The 17,419-nt window shown below is 40.8% G+C and overlaps 1 protein-coding gene across 2 annotated transcripts; it reads left to right on the top strand.

Annotated features, from left to right (window-relative positions):
• On the top strand, positions 1–17,250 carry p4ha3 (prolyl 4-hydroxylase, alpha polypeptide III). 2 transcript variants are annotated; one of them, XM_049575711.1, is made up of 13 exons: positions 1–231; positions 2,330–2,484; positions 2,608–2,831; positions 6,519–6,668; positions 6,746–6,797; positions 6,951–7,114; positions 8,853–9,029; positions 11,674–11,738; positions 12,587–12,746; positions 12,859–12,921; positions 13,476–13,544; positions 14,037–14,133; positions 14,680–17,250. In XM_049575711.1, the coding sequence occupies exons 1-13, from the start codon at positions 44–46 to the stop codon at positions 14,748–14,750; spliced, it is 1,635 nt and encodes a 544-aa protein (XP_049431668.1). In that variant the 5' UTR covers positions 1–43; the 3' UTR covers positions 14,751–17,250. The 2 variants fall into 2 exon arrangements, with proteins under 2 accessions (XP_049431668.1, XP_049431667.1); XM_049575710.1 differs by having other exon boundaries at positions 8,850–9,029.
• Positions 17,251–17,419: the final 169 nt, after the last annotated feature.

Raw genomic sequence — 17,419 nt, 5'->3', positions numbered from 1 at the left:
GGGGAGCCGCTGCTGAAGAAAGGAACACGTTCATTATCTGGAGATGAAGTATCCCGCGTGTGTTTACTTTATTTGGGGTTTCCTGTGTGTGTCTGTGATCCCCGTGTCTTTAGGTGAAATGTACACGTCGCTGCTGAACGTGAGGCAGGCGATCAGTGTTGAACGGAAGCTGATCGATTACCTGAGAACTTACATTGACCACGAGATGGAGAGACTGGAGGACATCAAGCGGTGAGTGACTCGCATGCATGATGTCACACTGGAGATGGAGTTAGATTGTTGATTGATTTCCCCAGAGCTTTGGGGGTGCACAATCCTGAGAGACAGCACTGCACATCTGAACTGTATGTGGAGAATTAAAGGACAAATCCGCTCTAAATCACAGCTCTGCTTCAGTTTAAGAAAAGTTTATCCTAATGGCATGGATACAAGACTGTGACAAACCCTCAGCCAGACAGTGAATCATAATGGAAGTGTTTGGGCATGATTATATGAGAACATGTGAGGGGTAGTCAAATTCTCAGACCCACAGATCGCGCATTTAAATGAATCTCATTTGAATTAAATTACATCAATTTTACACAAGCCCATCAAAATAAAACAAGTCACTCTGTGTAATTATCAATTCATGTCTGATTTCCACTTTATTTATTTGACTTCATTTTCCAAACTCGTGGGAATAACACCCTGTAAAGCTTTTATTAGCTTCACTTTCCTCCACTCAGAAATCTCCATTATGTTGGAAACATGATGACGGATGGGGAGCAAGACTTATTCAGTCACTGCCCACCAATCTATCATCATGATTCAACAGTTTCTGTGTGCCTCTAATTTCATGGAGGAGCCCTTATTCACCATGAAACAGCCTAATTGTGGTGCCTTTTTGTGGTGTGAGGTTGGAAAATGAGTAATGTAATGCATCAGCTTTATACGTCTGTTTTAACAATATCTGTGATGATTACAGTGGTGATGGTAGCTTTCCATCCTTCATATGAAATGTCTAAAACTGTATATTATCATATGGGACAACACTTTATAAATCCCTTTCATAAACAACTTTCTTGAAGGAGTGTGTACGATTTAGGGAGACTTACTGGCATCTGGCGCTAAGAAGTACAGACTGCACACAGCTAAAACTTCCCAGCTTAGAATTACTAAAGTGTTTGTTGTTCAGGAGGTTTTATGGGGAGTCAAATTCTCCACAGAGGTGTCTTTCTCTCCAAAACAAATGGTGCTGCTAACAACGGTGGCCGACGCAAGATGTTACTCAATCCTACACACTGCACCTTTAATTGTACCTATTGATTGTCATCATGCTCACTGATATGATTTGTATGATCTTTTTTTATTTTAGTATATGAATGTTTTTGGATGATTCAATTTTTCCAATTAAATTTTATTTTTAAAGCCCAATATCACAAATCACAATTTGCCTCACAGGGCTTTACAGCACACAACATCCCTCTGTCCTTAGGACCCTCACAGTGGATACAGAACAACTCCCCAAAAACCCCTTTAACAGGGAAATAAAATGGTAGAAACCTCAGGAAGAGCAACTGAGGAGGGATCCCTCTTCCAGGACGGACAGACGTGCAATTGATGTCGTACAGAACAGATCAACATAATGAATTTGCAGTAACTCATATGACAAAATCATACAGAAAGAGAGACAGAGACAGAGAGAGAAACTGAGACAGACAGAGACCAAGAGAGACAGCGGCACAATCACGTCACACCATCCAGGTGTAGCTGCGATACGAGGGAACCTGCCAGACAGTGGAGCACAAAATCGCGGGAGAAGAAGCCAAGTTAGTGACATGCAGTAATGGGACATGAATGTTAGCAAGTGAAGAAGAGCCAACTTTTTAGAAACTAGTGAGAGAGAGAAGTAGATAAGGGGCTCGGTGTTTCATAGGAGGTCCCCCAGCAGACTAGGCCTATGTTAGCCTTACTAGGGGCTGGTCCAAAACAAGCCTGAGCCAGCCCTAATTATAAGCTTTATCAAAAAGGAAAGTCTTAAATGTGGAGACGGTGTCTGCCTCCCGGACCCGAAGATGGTTCCACAGAAGAGGAGCCTGATAGCTGAAGGCTCTGGATCCTGATCTACTTTTGGAGACTTTAGGAACCAGGAGTAACCCTGCATTTGGTATCACAGCTGTTGTCTCTGCATATCTTTGTCATTTTGCTTTGTGATACACTAATGTTTATTTCCACTGTATTGTCTGCATCACTTACCATGTTTAATCAGTTTGTCTATACTATTTTGAACAAATATACTCAACTAAACAATGCCTTTCTCTGTAACCATAGTGTGTGGTCTTTCCCACAGCTTTTATGCCAAAGTGTCCGACCTTCACGCTGACCTTTACAAAGGCCCAGCGACTGCGATGGCAAACCCTCTAGTGGCATTCACCCTGATCAAGCGGCTGCAGTCAGAGTGGCTGAATGTAGTTTACAGCAATGAAGCCCAGGAGAACGCACAAGGTTGGCTCACTGCCTTCTTTACAGACACATCTGGTGGTGATAACTAAACACCCCCCCACACGTTTCTGATGTCACCACCCAACCCCCTCCTGACAGTTCACCTTTTGGCCCTCTGCTGTCCAGCTCTCAGGTCCAGTTACAAGGAGGAAGAGGCTGATCTGCCAAAACTGGAGGACCTCCAGGGGGCCGCCAAGGGGCTGATGAGGCTGCAGGATGTGTATGCTCTCCAAGTTGCGAGCCTCGTAAGGGGTCGTTTCCAGAGAGTCACTAATGGCAAACCTATTGATATCTACCTGCCTACAGTGTCTGTCCCGCTGTCTGGTGATGACTGCTTTCTGGTTGGAAAGGTACACAATCCATTATTTCTCCTTATTGCTTCCTCTGATTGATTTTACCCATTTCCTTTGGTGGAGGAAGATACTCAGATACTTTACTTCGGTAAAAGGACCAAAACCATCATCTAAAAATACTCCATTACAAGTTCCATTCAAAGTCCTACCTAAGTGAACGAACATAAATATTATCAGCAGCATGTACCTGAAATATTAAAAGTAAAAGTACTCACACTGCAGAAAAATGGCCCCTTACATGATGCATCAATGTGTCGCAGCATTTTACTGTTGTAGCTGATAGCTAGTTTTAACAACTTCATGTACAGTGAGATAGTTTAGTCTAGAGGCCCCCAGTCTGGTGGTTGATCACCCCCCAAGGATTTATATGATGAATCTGAGGGGTCATGAGATGGTTAATGACAGAGATCTACTACACAATTGTATATTTGTTTATTTATTTTTAACTTCTCTCTTATCTTTGAGGCCTAAAGAGATAAAACTTTCCAATATTTCACACAAGTTATTTAAATGAAATCATCTGTTTTCGGGGTTAACAGGGGAGATTAGTCCTTGGTAACTCGTGACAAGAGGCCACAACTATTGCACATGCCACAAAGGTCAGAAATCACAGGTTTGATCTTCAACAATGTATTATTTTTTATAAAATCTTAATCTGCAAAGTAATTAAACATTATAGCTTGCAAATAAAATGCTGCAAAGTAAACAGTCAACCCCATTGGCAGAGGAAATGTTGGCATTGTACCTTTCTGTAAATCACAAATATGTAACTTTCATGTGGTATTGTGTAGCGGATATATTGAAACTTTACATCTTTTTATGCTTAGACTAGAGATCATGTTTTGGCTTTAAATACCAGGCTGGGTGGCAAAATTGCTGCTGGAAATGCCGCTGATGTCTCGCTAAAAAACAACCAGTTTTGTTTGTTGGTCTCCAACAGAGGTCTGCAGCTTGGCAGCCATCTTGCTTAGCTGTCACGCCACCCCTTCACTATCCACTTCACCTATATTATACTATAATCAGAACTGCATCACTTGAAATGTTGATATGATACTTATGAAATGTCCAAATGTAACATAGTCATGGTTTGCAGAAATGCACAATGGCAACATTTTCTTTTGGCGACTGGGCTGAAAAGGTACAGTATGTCCCTCTGATGTACCTCAAAATTGTACTTAAGTGCACTTCTTAAGTAAATGATGCTTACCTCTCACCTCTGCATTTCCTGAAATGAGACTGTGATGAGACTGTGTTGAAACATTTCTCTGTCACTTGTCAGAGAAAAATAAACTACAAGTGTTTGTATACAGTAATGAGACTGAGATATTTGGTAGCTGTTAAAATGTCCCCCTCTGATTAGCATCCTATTACAAAGGTCTGCTAAATACCTCTATTCCAAACCTGTCAGTTAGTGTGTGGTGGGAATCCAGGAAGTCAGCTTGGAAAAGTGGATTTTTTTTCCCAATGCGTGCCTGGGAATCTGCCTCATGTGAATATGAATATACTATTATACAAGTATGAAAGAAAAAAAGGTTTCCCCTCTATAAATTCCACTGTTTATGTACAGTGGTGATGTGTAAGGTGCAGGGCGCTGTGTGGGAGAGACATCCTCTTGTGTGGAAAAGACATTATCTCACGCTGTAGAAGCGTTTGGAGCAAAGCTTGCCTTCACTTGTACTGAGGCTGAGATTATCTGACACGATCTGTAAACAGAGATGCTTAGTTTTAGGGTGTTGTCAGTAACAGAGACGCCTTCACATGCTTTTATATGGCTGTTAAACCGCTCTTCAAAAAGGTCTGTTAACACATGTTTGTAGCTTGTTTGTTACATTTAAAGGCATTTTTCAGCAGAATAACAACTGATACTTCTCTCAGGCTATTCTGAGATCTGCAGAAAATGAACTATTTTAAGGATTCATTGGGTCTTTAGAGTGTTACAGCTCACAAATTATGGTGTGCAATGTTGTGAACTGGGTGTGTGGACGGGTAGATAAGTCAAGTGTGTGTTATTAGTTGAGCTGCGTGGTGAGTTTGTGTGTTTGGGGGTTAAACAGTACACTGGAATTTCTGTTTGTGTCCTATCTGGAGGGGTTGTGAATATAATCTGTGATGAGGGGGAGCCAGTGTCACACTGTTTCTGTGTGGGTGCTGTCAGGCCTGTAGTTAGCACCTACTTAATCAGGTCAAGTCAGCTACAAAAGAGGTTTGAGAGCTGTTGAGGAGATAGACTGTAGCCAGTATTCAGGATTTTCTGACTGTGAAAATAACACTCAAGGTGTTCTTTGATCAACAGACATGTAGCTCTATCCACAAGCTCGCTTTATGTCACCCATCAGTGGGGGCGTTTATTGGTCCAGAGTGATGCAGTGCATTCTGGTGTTAGCAGGTTTTCTCCCTCTTATGGCAAATACCAAAGCCCTTTTCCTCTGTTTTCTATGGTCATGTAGCACCAGTTTAAAACATATTTACATCTTGCTTCTACACAGACAACCTAGTTTTATGAAAGGATCATCTTTCCAGCAGTGAAATACTTATTTAAATGTGAAAATTTGCTGTTTTTCTTCGTCTTGTATGATAGTAAATGAAATATTTTATCGACTAAATTATTAATTTAACAGTTAAGAAAATAATTGTCAAATCAGGGTGGAACAGTGGTGTGGTGGTTGCCTCACAGCAAGAGGGCTCCTGGTTTGATCCCAGGAGAGAGCCCTTCTGTGTGGAGTTTGCATTTTCTCCCCTTGTCAGCGTTGGTTTTCTCCGGGTATTCTGGCTTCCTCCCACAGTCCAAAGACATGCAGGTTAATTGGTGACTCTAAATTGTCCGTAGGTGTGAATGTGAGTGTGAATGGTTGTCTGTCTCTATGTGTCAGCCCTGTGAAAGTTTGGCGACCTGTCCAGGGTGTACCCTGCCTCGGGCCCAGTGTCAGCTGGGATAGGCTCCAGCCCCCCGCGACCCTTAAGACGATAAACGGTTACGAAAATGGATGGATGGATTGTCAAATCAATTTAATTCTTACAGGACTCTCAAAAATAATTCAAGTGGTCATTACATCACCTTCTGTTGTTAGTATTTAAGTCAAGTAATGCTGCTCTCAATATAACCTTAATTTAATCACTTTATTAAGATCTATTTTGCCAGAGAGATCTGAGTAAAGCAGAAAAAGTAAGCACATAGATACACAACAAAACACAGCACAGAAACAATCACAGACATCTTATAAAGGTTCCAAAGAGTTAAATTCATCCAACAGGATTCTTCCAAGTTTTTAAGTCTCATATTTTGTGGGTTACTACTCTATTTCACATCACATTTCTGCATTCCTCCTACCTGCCATCAGTGGAAAATGCCATTTTTTTGTAACCCAATTCAAAGTAAGTTGAAGTAGCCAAAGTGGTTTGGTCCAAAGGCCTAAATTCAGCATGCGAGAGTGACAGCATAATGCCATCTTAATGCTGAGGAAACTGGTCCGATTCTGGCTGCTGGCACCGGCCCAAAGCTAGCCTGACTGATAGCTGCTAACTGGATGTGACTATAAAGCATAGTCAAATCTGACAACTGTGCACGCATATGGATCAGAGAGCTGACATTTGGCCATCCAGTCCAGTGCCTGAACACAACAGAACAGGCTGACACTGAGCTGCCTTCAGAATGACTGGCTGTAACCTAAGTGTTATTTTATCCAGGTGGCCTACGAGCAGGAAGACTACTACCACTCGGTGCAGTGGTTGGAGGAGTCGGTACGTCTCTTCAGGGGAACAGGAGGCGAGTGGAGCCCTGAGAATGAAGGAACTTTAGAGGACGCTCTGGACCACCTGGCCTTCTCTCACTTTAAAGTAGGTAAAAGGACACTTTGCACATGTGGAAGATGATTGATGGATTGCACTGCCCTAAATTCCTTTCATTGTTTCAGACAGGGAACGTCTCCTACGCTCTCAGTTTATCTCAGGAATTACTGCATCATGGTAATTATTCTCATTTAACATGTCCTTTTCCTTTAATCCCGTCTGTGGTGCATAAAAGTGTATGTGATCTGGCCTCTCTAAACTGAAGCCTGCACCTTAAATAAAAAAACATGCCATGTAATTTGTGACTTCTCATTACACGTTTCCTCTCAGATCCAATGAATGGAAGAGTTTTGCAGAATGTTGACAAATACGAGAAGCTGCTGGTTAAGAGTCCACCCATATCAACGAGGGGCGATGGGCTGAGGAGACCCAACTCCAGTCACTTAACTACCCGGGACACCTACGAGAGACTCTGCCAGACACAAGGCTCTCAGGTTTTCATCACAGTTAATCATTCTGAACACATAACGTGTGTTAGGAAAATATCTGGGAGGGATCAGGAATAAGTTAATATATCAACCACAGTATTCTTAATCATATAATACTAACCAAATGTGCACTGGAATTCAGCTTTTACAACAGCATATTGATTCATTCAGGGTTGTACAATAAATCATATAATAAACTTTATTTATATAGCACCTTTCATACAGGAAATGCAGCACAAAGTGCTTTACAATAAGGGCAGTATAAGCACTGAGTACTTCACATGAAAACACACAGAATGAACATAAAACAGAAGTGATTCATAAAATCATAATTGTAAAACTATAAATAATAAAATCAAGTAAGATTTTAAAAGAGTTGCAGCAGTGTGAAGCATGAACAGAGAGTAACAGTGTAAAAAAAAAAAGACAGAGTTTCAGACCTGTATCAGGAAGTTAGAGCTTGGTAAAGGCTAAAGTGAACAGATACGTTTTTAGCTTTCATTTAAAAATATTAAGGGAGCTAGCTTCCCAGAAATCTATGGGTAGTGTGTTCCATAGCTTTTTTCTGGCTGCTACTGGAAACCTGAAATAAACCAGCAGCACATGATCGCAGTGTTCTTGGAGGCAAATAGTTAACAAGGGAGTTAGCAATGTAGCTTGATCCTAGCCCATGTAGGAATTTGTCTATGAAGAGGAGGAGCTTAAAATGTAACAGGAAGCCAGAGAAGAGCAGCTAAGACTGGCCTGATGTGCTGTCTCCTCTTGGTTGTGGTTAATAGCCGGGCTGCAGTTTTGAATGATCTGAAGTCTCTCTGTGGTGTTTTTTGGGAGGCCAGAAAAAAGTGAATGAATCAATTTCTCAGCCTCTTTTTCATTTAGAAATCAGATGTTTCATATGTTATTCATCTGCCTTTGTACGTTTACATTAGATTTACATTAGAGAAAATGTTCAGTAGCCAGCAGTGATTTTTTTGTCCTGCTGGATGTATAATGTTAAAAGGTGCAATATAGATGTAGAAAGAGGCTCAGTAAACAGGGCAGAAGTGGAGGTTGGGCTGATCTTGTGTAGCCAGTTGATATCTGGGCCAAGACTTCCTCTTCCATGTACTGGTCATTTCGGCCTGTCTCTCAGATATCTTTATATGAATGCAGATGAATTTTTAGAAAGCTAATAAAGCTAAACTCATCTTCAGACGATAGCAGACAGCCAATGCGCTTTGCCTGTCAACGCGGACTGTTTACCATCATTTAAAGGTTATTCGTCAATTCTCCTCGGACTACAAACGGAAACCAGAACACAATAAAGGGAACCTTGGGGATCACCAAAGTCAGTCAGTTTCATCCTCTGGGGACCATGAATCGGTGCAAAAACTGATTAGCAATCCATCCACTGTTTGCTGAGATGTTTCAGTCTGAACCAAAGTGGTGGACCGGCTGCTAGCATGGCTAAATATAACCACAACAAGCCTCTTTTTTTTTTTTTTTTTTAAATGTCTTTTAAACAGCTCCAAGTAGTTTGTCCCAAATTTGTTCCCAAGTTTCAGCCTTTATTCAAGAGTTTATTAGGATGCAAGTTTGTAATTGTGGTTTCCTTGGCCATAAAAAGACTATAATCATCCTAAAGTCAAATGTTCTTTTGTGGGGAGTGAAGAATTCTAGGAGTAATTGTTTGCTGATTAAAACAAAAAATGAATTTTTGTTTTGATCTTGTTAATGGACCTCAGATGCCTGTTTTTCTCAGCAGAAAATGCAGTTTAAAAACCCCAGACTATTCTGTGACTACTTCACCAATGGGAATCCTAAGCTTTTACTGCTGCCAGTAAGACGTGAAGTGCTCAGCCTGAGGCCCTATGTGGTCCTGTACCACAACTTCATCACTGACACAGAGGTTGAGGACATCAAGAGGGTTGCCCAGCCAGGGGTATGTTCATTTTCCTCATCCCTTGCAAGTTAACAAATAAAAACCACATGTCTCCAATATGTCAGCTTATTTGAAATTAGAAAAAATAAGCCATGTTTTTACAGACAGCTCTGCATTTTTTGAGTTGATCCAATTAGGTCCTCGAACAGTTTTGTAATCCCATGTTTTGTTGAGTTTTTGCACATGGGACTCACAAATGTGAAGCTGCAAAGTATTTTTTCTTGGCAACAGCAAAAGTTCAACAGAGTGTGTTGAAGTTTATTGCAATCAACAAATACACGCACCATTCTAGAAAATAGATTTAACATGTCATCAAGTGAACGCCCTGTAACTTAGTCTCACATTGAAGAATCACGTCTTTTTAACTGATTAACACCTACAGTTACTATAGATATTAATTTTTATCTGTTCTTCATATTGTGTGTTTAGGATATGCTTTGTCTTTCTGGCTTTTTACCAGAAAATTTTGGCTTTGTTGGTATCACTGTAATTTCAGGATGTTTCCCAACACATAGACATCTGCCCGGATGTTAGCTTTCCATTACTAGGAAATTAAAATTATAATGAAATTGGCAGGCTTGGCAGGAGAACAATGGTGGCTGATGTGAAAATTCATGACGGACTCTGACAAAACTATTTTTTTCAAGCTGGCTGATGCTGTCACCTGCAGCTCAGCTGGTCATATTGCTGGTTGCTGGTTTTAGAACATCACCTTGAAGCACGTCAAAGATACTCTTTGAGCACGTCACCTGTTTCTATAGCCAATTGGCTTGTACTGAAGTCTGCTGGTCAAATCAAAATGGCCGCAGACAGCATGTTCCCTTGCGGCTCTGCTTGGTGCTCTGTCCCTGCCAAGCCCTCTATTGTTTCATCACTACTACATATATAACTGTAGCCAGCATCTCACTATCACTATCCCCATTCATATTTTCAGAAGCTACAAATTATATTCAGCCACAAAATAAACCTGAAAAGCTGCAAATCAGAATGGAAGTACAGAGAGCTGTTGCATAGAGATGATGCACTGTCTCATCTAGTTGCATTGGTGTGAACCTGCAGGTTTTTAAAACATTGCAGAACGGTGCATTGCAAGTCGTTGCCTGTTTCAGCTTGTCTTGTCACAAATCTTTGGTCTGTATGTGTGCTCTGTATGTAGATTTAAACAGCTCATTCTATAATGAAAACACAAAAAAAATTTTAATGTAATATAACCTATATAATAGTATAATGCTCTGAATGGGGCCATTTTGCATCATGAGTACTTTAACTACTCGGGGTCACGGGGCAACATAGTGCTACAAAGCCTTGAACAAGATTTAAATTCTTTTGTTTTATAATAAGTAAGGGCATCCTATAAAAAATATTTCTTTTTGGAACATACATATTGCTTGATAATCTGCTCTGCTGTGAGGTTTTCTGGCTGCTGGGGTCTACGCCAACCTTTTCCTGCTGGAAAGAACCTGGAAAGACCCTATGGAGGAAGAGCTGGTGTGCTTCCAAACATTTAGCAAGGCCTAAAGGAATGAGGGATACATTACTATAAAAACTTGGCTGAGCGCCTCAAACTGTCCAAATAACCCTGCAGAGCTCCACTGGTAAATATTCAGCCCACTATCATGGAGCCTCAGTATCTATATGAAAGCAACTATCACTTTTCTGCTCACTTAATGGAAAGCTACAGCGCACGGTCCCCAGAGCTGGCTCAGTTTCTTCAGGGAATATTTGGTGGGCTAACTCATTTGGTGCCCTATAGTTTCTGTGAGGTTTTGGCATTGTTCAATGAGTTTTCCAGCCTTTGCTCGGATGGAAACCCCTGTACTTATTTCATCATTATGTCAGCCTGTGGGTTTATTGAAAGCAGGCCCTGGGTATGGTGTTAGTTTGAAGCAGTGAGCAGCATTTGTGAGGACTATGAGCATGGTTTACACTTTGTTCGTGCTGGATCCCACAGCCTATAAAACAGGTCTGTTGTTTGGAGTTAACAGATCTGTTGTTGTATTGTTTTTTTGACAATTAATTGATCTGTGAAATGAAATATTGTTAGTGTGTTTGTTTGCAACATTCCCTCTTTTGTGCCAGCCTAGAAATTCATGACATAATGTCTCTCGTGGCAATAAGATGCCTGGAAGTCATCAGGAGTTTGATTAGCAAACTGAATCAGAAATATTGTGTGCAAGTTTATGTACTCATTGGAAATTGAAAAGCATGTATGAAGTAAGCAAAGTCAGTCCAAATAAATCACAGGGGCTCAGTTTTACGAAGGGCAAACTCCGTCCAAAACATCTGGTCTTCCCCACACTCCCTTCCAGACTTTTTTTTAAAGGTGCACTTTGACAAGGTGAAGATAAAATGAAACTTGAAACTGATACCTGTAGTTGAAGAGGGGTTTATGAAATCCATAAAGGCTCCTCCAAGAACTGGGTTGCAGGATTAGAAAAATAATGGAAGTCCATCATCGCGACCTTTTGCGTCCACATTCTGGATTTTGTTGTATCTGCTTTCAGTTTTTATTTTGAACATGTCACTGAAGCATCTCGTCACGCTATTACTCACATTTTTTCACAGCCTGCAGCTGCATATAAAAGCTTGGCTGCTGCAACAACTGCACACTCATAAAATGCTGTTTTCTGTCTTTGCTGACCAGTTGAGACGATCTGTGGTGGCAGCTGGAGAGAAACAAGCAACAGCAGAGTATCGCATCAGCAAGAGGTACAAATGACTTACAACACTTATTTACAGGGTTTAAACAGGGTCTTGTCCACCACTCAGAAAGTTTATCTGCCACTTTTGAAATCTAAAGTGCTAGATAAAGGAATAACATATAGACCATTTAGATAGACATCACTTATGTTAAGAATGATATCATTCAATGTTTGATATATTTACACAGAAAACATGTTATGCATGGTAAATTCCAGTACTTGAATTACAATGTGGCTTTTGGGGAGCCCTATTTTGTGGAGGTACTGTTAACATACACACATACATGATAACCCGCTATGAGCAGAAGTTTATATCACTGCATGTCATACAGGGAGGTTTTTTACCTCTGGTGATTACATTTCAATAATCATGAAAATGGGGCTCATCTGTGAAGATTACCCTGCTAAACAAAACTTGTAAGTATCATAAATGTTTGTTTGCCACAGAGCTTATTTTCGGCAATAGTCCAAAATCCCGTAGGCTTTTGGATGAGAAAACCAGTGTGATGGTAACAAACTTATACTGTGAGCCAAAATGAGTAAGATTCTACGGCCAACAGCTTGCTTTCATGAAGCAGTTGCAAGCGGCTTTCAAATATGTATCTCTATCTAATCATATGCCAGTCTTACTTTCCGTTGTGCCTTTTCTCTGTCTGCCAAAGTGGCACATAGTCTTGCAATGTTACCCACCACTGCTGACAATTTACCTGCATTTGAGGGGTAGTGGGTGCTAATTTCAGACCATGGTTACTCATAACACTTGTAGTCCCTAGAAATGAAACTTAAGCCTGCAAATGATGATAGATATTCTTTTTACACTGTAAGCTGTCATTTATTAGTGTGTTTTATTTCTAGTGCATGGCTGAAGGGCTCAGCACACTCCACTGTCGGGAAGATGGATCAGAGGATCTCTATGCTCACAGGTCTGAACGTGAATCATCCATATGGCGAGTACCTGCAAGTAGTGAATTATGGAATTGGCGGCCATTATGAGCCTCACTTTGACCATGCAACAGTAAGTTGATTTTGAGTTCCAGCACTTTATTATATTGCTATGGACTTTGCATGCTGCATGTTGTCTTCGCATTATTCAACATTATTCTTATATCAACTTTTCAATTTTCCAGTCGCCCTCAAGTCCTGTGTTCAGGCTGAAAACTGGGAATCGAGTGGCAACCTTCATGATTTATGTGAGTGAAGTCTTGCTCTTGTGACCCTGTTTGACCCTGGTAGCCAGAGTTTGTTGGGCAGGTTCCTGCTCCTGCTGCGGCAGAGTCTAAATTAGAAACACAGAGGTCAGGCCTTTGCCATGAGTGCTGCAGGCCTTTGGAACAATCTGCCTGAGAAACTGTGACTAGATGTGACTTCAGTGCTTAAATTACACTTTTATGGATGTTCTGTCATGCAACAAACTTAAACCAAACTCTAAATTTTGTCTTTGGCTTCTATATTACAGCCTATGTCTATACTTTTGCCCCTGTCTTTTTCTTCCATTCATTTAATCAATTTTTATTTTGCAGCTAATCTGTTAAGCGCTTTTTAACTCTGTTTTGGCATCATATATTAATAGTTTTGTTATTATCATTAAGAATCCCATATGAACATTTGAGTACAATTGGAAAGTGATTAAAAAAAGAAAGACTTTTTGTGAGGCTTTTAAAACAGTGGAGCAGGCAGAGTGGCTTTTTATAACACGAGCACATAAACACAAGACACAGCTCTGAAGGAATGTCCTTTTCCACAGCTCAGCCCTGTCGAGGCAGGTGGGTCCACAGCCTTCATCTACGCCAACTTCAGCGTTCCGGTCGTGGAGGTAAACAGTCTGCGAATGTCTAAGATGAGCTGCTCTTTTGTCTTCATGTCATTTTTGCCCCAGGCTAGATCTTTTTCACCTCACACTGTGCCTCACAGTCTCCACTGCAGCTGTCAAAATGCTAAAAGGTCAAATTATGGCAACAACTGCCATGAGATAATGCTGTTATTGTATAGTTGAGCCTCAGTGGAGATTGAGGCTGTTTTTTTTTTCAGTTGAGAAATAAGTGGAAGGTTTACCAGGCCATTCCTGGGGTTTAACCTTTCACTTTTCATTTTTGTTGAGATTTCACTTCTTGGCTGTTTATACAGAACATAACTGAACCTATTAAACTGATAAAAAAAGACTAATAACATAGTGTTACTGTGGGATCTCTTGTGAGTGTCTCTTGTTGTTACACTGTGATCAGCCATTTTCACTACTTACTGATATTTTGTAGAAATATTTGTAATAATTTACTGAAAATATTTTATGTTGTTTTTCATTTTACAGAAAGCTGCCATTTTCTGGTGGAATCTCCACAGAAATGGTCAAGGAGATGTGGACACGTTGCATGCTGGCTGTCCTGTGCTCATTGGAGACAAATGGGGTAAGAGTCAGTAGATCCGGTATGATGTGATGATGCTGTCCACAGGAGCCAAACAATGATGTCAGTATGAAAAATAACAAGGCACAGCAATTTATCAGAGTCTGCCTTGCTCTCTTTTTAAACAGATTAGGCTTTTTTTGCATCATCATTATGGTCTAGTGTTCAGCTTTCTTGTCATACAGGAGCTAATGTACAAGAGTGAGGCAACATCTGTGCTGCATTATGCATTTAGAGATGTTACAAAGTGCAGTTCAGACACAGAGCGCTCATCTTGGAAGCTGAACATCTGCTGCCGGTTGGCCCCAGACCATCAAACTCCCGAAATATGTGTTAGGGACCCAGTTAATCTCACAGAAGGATATTAATCATCACAGAGCAGCTGCAGAAGCATTTGGTGGCTGTGATGTTTTTAGCAACCTTATACATAATGATAAATTAATGTTCGGGCTTCAAAGACAATTATCCAAATGTTTAAAAGATGCAAATGTTTATTTCTGTGTTTTTTTAAGATGTTAAACCTAGTATGCATCTTTCTTTATGTTCCAGTTGCAAACAAATGGATCCATGAGCATGGCCAGGAGTTCCAACATCGCTGCAGCCTGAATCCTGAAGAGTGAGAGGGGTGGAGCGATAGCTGGGCCCCTTTTTTGGAGTACAAGAGCCAGCCTCTACAATTGAGAGGCACACTTGCGGGTGGAGAGAAGGAGGGAGCCAGAAAGTGAGCACACAGGCAAGGGAGGCGAAAGCCGTTATGGGGCAGCCTGCGTCTGTGATTGGAGCCCCGGGCCCCAGGGAGCCTGAAGCATACAGTGCTGGAGTGGACACGGACGAGAGGCGGGGTAGAAGAGGACTGGGGCAGTTGGCAATCAGCCCCCAGAGGCCAAACGCTCTCCTGCTCCTACTGGCCAGTTCCTGCAGACGGAGAGAGGCCTCTGCCTTCACACACTGTGCTGGTTTCACTTAACTGTGCAGGGCTGTTTGCCTCCTTGCTCAAAAACTGACATGTTGCAGCCCACACTGGGCCCACTCAAGGGTTTGTCATTACAAATCAACACTGATGTACTTTGCGCACACAAAGACACTTAACGTGCCTGAATCACAGTACACAGTGTTTATCATGATGCACAAAGCAACTAGAATTTTCTATGTTATGTAATGTTGCAGCCAAAAATAAAATGCTGTTTTTGTTTGAATGTTCAAATGAATTTAAATGTGATTACGCTTCCATGAAGTGCTGGAACAAACAAACACAGAGCATTGTTGTACCAGTTTTAGGACTTTAAAGGCAATGTCTGTGTTCAACAATGCAGATTAACAACACAGATTTGGGTTGAAGTCATGCTGTAATGGGTTATCTCACACCTCAGGACTGCAGTTCAGACTGGTGCTATGAGTCAAAGGAACCAGTCATTGTGAGTGTGCCTGTTTATTCCCAGCTGACTGGACGATGTGGTCATTGCTTCCTGTGGGAGACTCTTTCAATAACTGGCTGTATAATGGAACAGCTGAACCAGATCTGTCAGCCTCTTATTGAGCTCCAAAAGGCTGGTCATCATTACTCACGCTCTGCACGCCAAGTGATTGGGAACACGTCTGCTCCTAACTTCATGTCTGAACTCACACAACCAATCTATCTGCATACCAATCAGATATGTGAGATTTCTGTGCCTAAGTAGGTCATAACCCATCTTAAAGCAGAGCGAGAAAGACCATACACAGTATTAAGAGCTTATGCAATAAGGTACTTTTATATGTGACCTTTTTGGGGGACATTCTGCAGATTGAATAAAGGGATCTTTGGGGGTGACAGAGGAATAATACCTCTGCTCCGTCACAGTGACAAATGTTTTCTTTCCAGCTCCCCACAGTGTACACAAACAGACACGCTCCTAATGCTCACACTGACACACGGAAAATATAAGCAGGGGCTGTATACTGGATGCATATTGCACATTCCTCTGTGCACACTAAACAGCAGGACTTGATTATTTCCCCTTGGAATTGATGGATAGCAAGATGCTGCTTTTCTAAAGCTCTAATCAGTTTCATTGCAAGTATCCATGCCATTAAAAACACAGTTATACCTACTTTTGGACTCAAAACAGTTGAAACCACAAGTTTATTTAATTTAAAGAATATACACAAATTTACAAACTTTACAAACTACAGCTTTATAGAAATGTATTTTATAGTCAGATAAGTTACAAAGATTTTTTTATGTGCTCTGCTAATCAGATTTTCAGTTTGACTAGAGGCAGCAGAGATTCGTGTCTGGGAATTTGAGATGCTTTTTGTCAAATCGTAATAAACAAGGAAATCCAGGAAAGCAGGTTGAGAGTAAAGTTTTTTCAGAGGTCCATCTCACAACCTGAGGCCTGATCTTTTCCAGAAGTCAAAGGGCTTTTTTCTGAACTCTTCCCACACACCCTCAGTGGCCCTCACTGTTACTATGATCACCACAACAAACATAGCTGCATAGGGACTTGTTGCCATGCAGGAGCATAGTCCAAACTACCTATAGCATACGTGACGAGACCATTATGCTTGCCTCAACACTTTGTGTCCATACAGTAAGTTTTAACATGTTGGGAAACTTGTGAAAGACTTTGAGAACTAGCTGATTACTTGTTACAGTGTCATTCATTAGCACAACTGATGGAAGTATAGACTTGAAGTCTGACTGACTGAGACGCCATCTAGCAACAGCAAAATAAAGTGAAGCAGAAATACAGCAAGCTTCTTTTAATCTAGAAAAAGACAGAATATCACTACATATAATACTGCTGATCGTGAGCCCGCTTTGTAACCCCTAATGGAAAGATCTGTGCTTCCCTCTGCTGGTGATGTAAAAGAAGGCTACATGGCATTAGTGAGCTGTTGAATTTTTCACTCTATTGCTGTAAAATGTGTGTGTTGCTTTTATTGTAAGGTTTAACAATGGTTGATATTATTTTTACTTTTTTATGGGGACATAGTCCAAAAACATTCGGGTTAGGCAACCATAGCACTGACATTTTTCAGGTAGGTTTTGGATGCATTAATGGAACTGCACTCATATTTTATAATTTATTGCATTTCCTTTACTGTATTGTTTTATTTGATTGCCTCTTTATTACTTTTGCCAACAAATGTGACATATAAATCCACTGAATAAAACATTATTGTCTATTGTCATGCACTAAAATGGGAGCAAATAAACAAGTGCCTGTGTTTCAGTATATAAAACTTGAATGCATGACTCAGACCTAATGTGAGGGTAATTGTAACTTCTATTATGAATTGTGTG

The sequence above is a fragment of the Epinephelus fuscoguttatus genome, linkage group LG5, assembly GCF_011397635.1.
Source record: "Epinephelus fuscoguttatus linkage group LG5, E.fuscoguttatus.final_Chr_v1".
NCBI classification, from domain to species: domain Eukaryota; kingdom Metazoa; phylum Chordata; class Actinopteri; order Perciformes; family Serranidae; genus Epinephelus; species Epinephelus fuscoguttatus.
This window is presented reverse-complemented; position numbering and strand designations above follow the sequence as displayed.